This window comes from Dipodomys ordii, unplaced genomic scaffold (assembly GCF_000151885.1).
Source record: "Dipodomys ordii isolate 6190 unplaced genomic scaffold, Dord_2.0 Scaffold7, whole genome shotgun sequence".
In the NCBI taxonomy this organism is placed as follows: Eukaryota; Metazoa; Chordata; class Mammalia; order Rodentia; family Heteromyidae; genus Dipodomys; species Dipodomys ordii.
This window is the reverse complement of record NW_012267223.1, coordinates 7907190-7909508: the sequence shown is the minus strand read 5'-3', so window position 1 is coordinate 7909508 and position 2319 is coordinate 7907190. Positions and strand designations below refer to the sequence as shown.

The 2319-nt window shown below is 36.4% G+C and overlaps 1 protein-coding gene across 1 annotated transcript in view; it reads left to right on the top strand.

The window, feature by feature from the left end:
- Positions 1-2319, top strand: part of Abca6 (ATP-binding cassette, sub-family A (ABC1), member 6) — a 54503-nt gene that overhangs the window by 49237 nt on the left and 2947 nt on the right. The window contains exons 34-35 of the mRNA XM_013036633.1: positions 526-755; positions 1291-1431. Coding sequence (XP_012892087.1) covers positions 526-755; positions 1291-1431 — 371 coding nt within the window. The remainder of the gene's footprint in view (positions 1-525; positions 756-1290; positions 1432-2319) is intronic.

Genomic DNA, 2319 nt, shown 5'->3' with positions numbered 1-2319 from the left:
TTTTAAGGTATTTTAGGTATTAACTTTGCTTCTTTTGTGACTGAGGTATCTTTTCTTCTTGTATTCCTAAAGAATGTTAACTTGCTGATGTAACATCCCAGTTTCCTTCTCCCCCTTTTATTTGCCAAAATTATTTACCCAATTCAACAGATTCCAAATTCTTATTTCTGAATTACTCTTTGGACTAATAACATCTTAAATCCAGTTGTGAATTAGTGACCATTCAGTGTTTTTTCCAGTTTAAAGAGAATCTTTGTTGTGGAAGTTCATGTAAAAATAAAAAGATCATTTATTAATTCATTATGCCCATCACTTAGTTCTAAGAGCCATCACTAAGAAGACCATCCATATCTATATCTCCATCCACTTCCTTTCCTGTTTTCTAATTGTTTTGAAGGAAATACCATATTTCAATGAATATTTCCAAAAGCGTCTACTTAACCAAATACAGTGCCATTTTTTCATCTGAAAAATACTGGAACATTTTTTCACATTACCAAAAAGTCTTTGATTTTTTAATTAAAGTCTGTACATGACTCACAAATTATTTTATATATGAAATTCCTACCCCCCTCTCTTATTGTTGTTCTGTACTTTTTTATTTTGCATGCTATTCATTTCTCAACTCACTTCAGGCAGGCTATTCAGACAGCTGTTAAAAACACAGAACAATGTATTCTCCTGACTACCCACAACCTGACTGAGGCTGAGGCTCTCTGTGACCGGGTGGCCATCATGGTTTCTGGAAAGCTGAGGTGGGTGTCTCTCCAGAATGCTTATGTTGCACCGAAAATGAAACTCTGGAGGAAAAAGCAACTCACTATGAGCATCTAGCACCTTTTTTTTTTGGCTTCTTTACTGATACTCTCCTACCTTCTTGGAAATTAAAGAATAGTACCAAAAAAAGTAAGGAGAAGCCAGGAGTGGTGATTCACACCTAGCTATGTGGAAGGTAGACATCAGAAGGATGATGGTTCAAAGCCAGCCTTGGCAAAGAGTTCACAAGATTTCATTTCTACCAATTAAAAACTAGGCTTGGTGACAAGTCCCTACCATCCCAACTATTCAGGAAATATAAACAAGAGGGTTATAATCCAGGTCACCTACACAAAACTTGAGACCCAATTTGAAAAATATGAAGAGCTTAAAGGGTTGGGGTTGTGGCTGAAGTGCTAGAGAGCCTGCCTAGCAAGTTTAAGGTCTTAAGTTCATAAAAAAAAACCTTAGTACTGCCAAAACAAATATTAAGGATAGTAGTTTTTTCTTTCATGTTCTTCATCTTGCTCATAGATGCATCGGCACCATCCCACACCTGAAAAGGAAATTTGGCAAGGAGTACATTCTAGAAGTAAAAGTGAAGGAGGCTACTCAAGTGCCATCAGTCCACATGGAGATTGTGAAGCTTTTCCCACAGGCTGCAAAACAAGAAAGGTAAAAAGAACTTTTGACTGTGGAGAGGGAAGGATGCTTTGACACATTGTGGATTCTCCTTTGTTCTGTGAAAAATACTTCCGACCTCAAAAAGTGAGTTGTTGATTTCTCTAGATTATAAGGAATTTGTGAGCTACCCAAAAAGCTATGATCTCACCCCTGTCCCACCAATACAGGAAACAAACATCAATTGAGATAAAGGGTCTCCACTTAATGGAATTCACCTGCTTCAAATGGGGCATAACAAGGAATTGTGTGTGTGTCCGTGTGTGTGTGTGTACACAATATGTGTTCCTTTATATAAGTCTGCATTACCAGAGGGAGAGCAAGAAGATGGAAAAATGTACTGACTTTACAATTCCTTAGAAGGATAAGTACATCAGCAAAATAAGGCATAAAGATTACTATTTCTATTTTAGCACAATATAAATTTAATAGATATCTATGGTATATGTCAGTACACAAAACACAATCCTGCTCTGAAGAGAAGCCAGTCTTGTAGCTCTGATTAGTCTTATGGCCACCTGGAAGAGCTATTATTTGGATTGATATAAGAATAGAGCATGAATTGGTACAGGCAGAAGTAGCACAGGCAAATGAGATTTATAAATCAGAGAAGTTTGTTAAGTCTTCCAAGTTCTTCCTCTATTGTTTTTTCCCATCCTCCTCACCTCATATCTCTTACAAATTAGCTTTTTTCTCTCAAGACTGAATTCTTATTTGAGATTAGTTCAGTTCTGAACTAATTAGAACTAATCAAATTTGAGCTAATCCAAAGAGAATCGTATACAATGTCTGTTTACAATAAGTAAATGGTTTGCACAAGCTGAACTTAAAAGTATTCACACTATATCATTGCTAGAAACGTCTGAGACAACTAGTAACCAA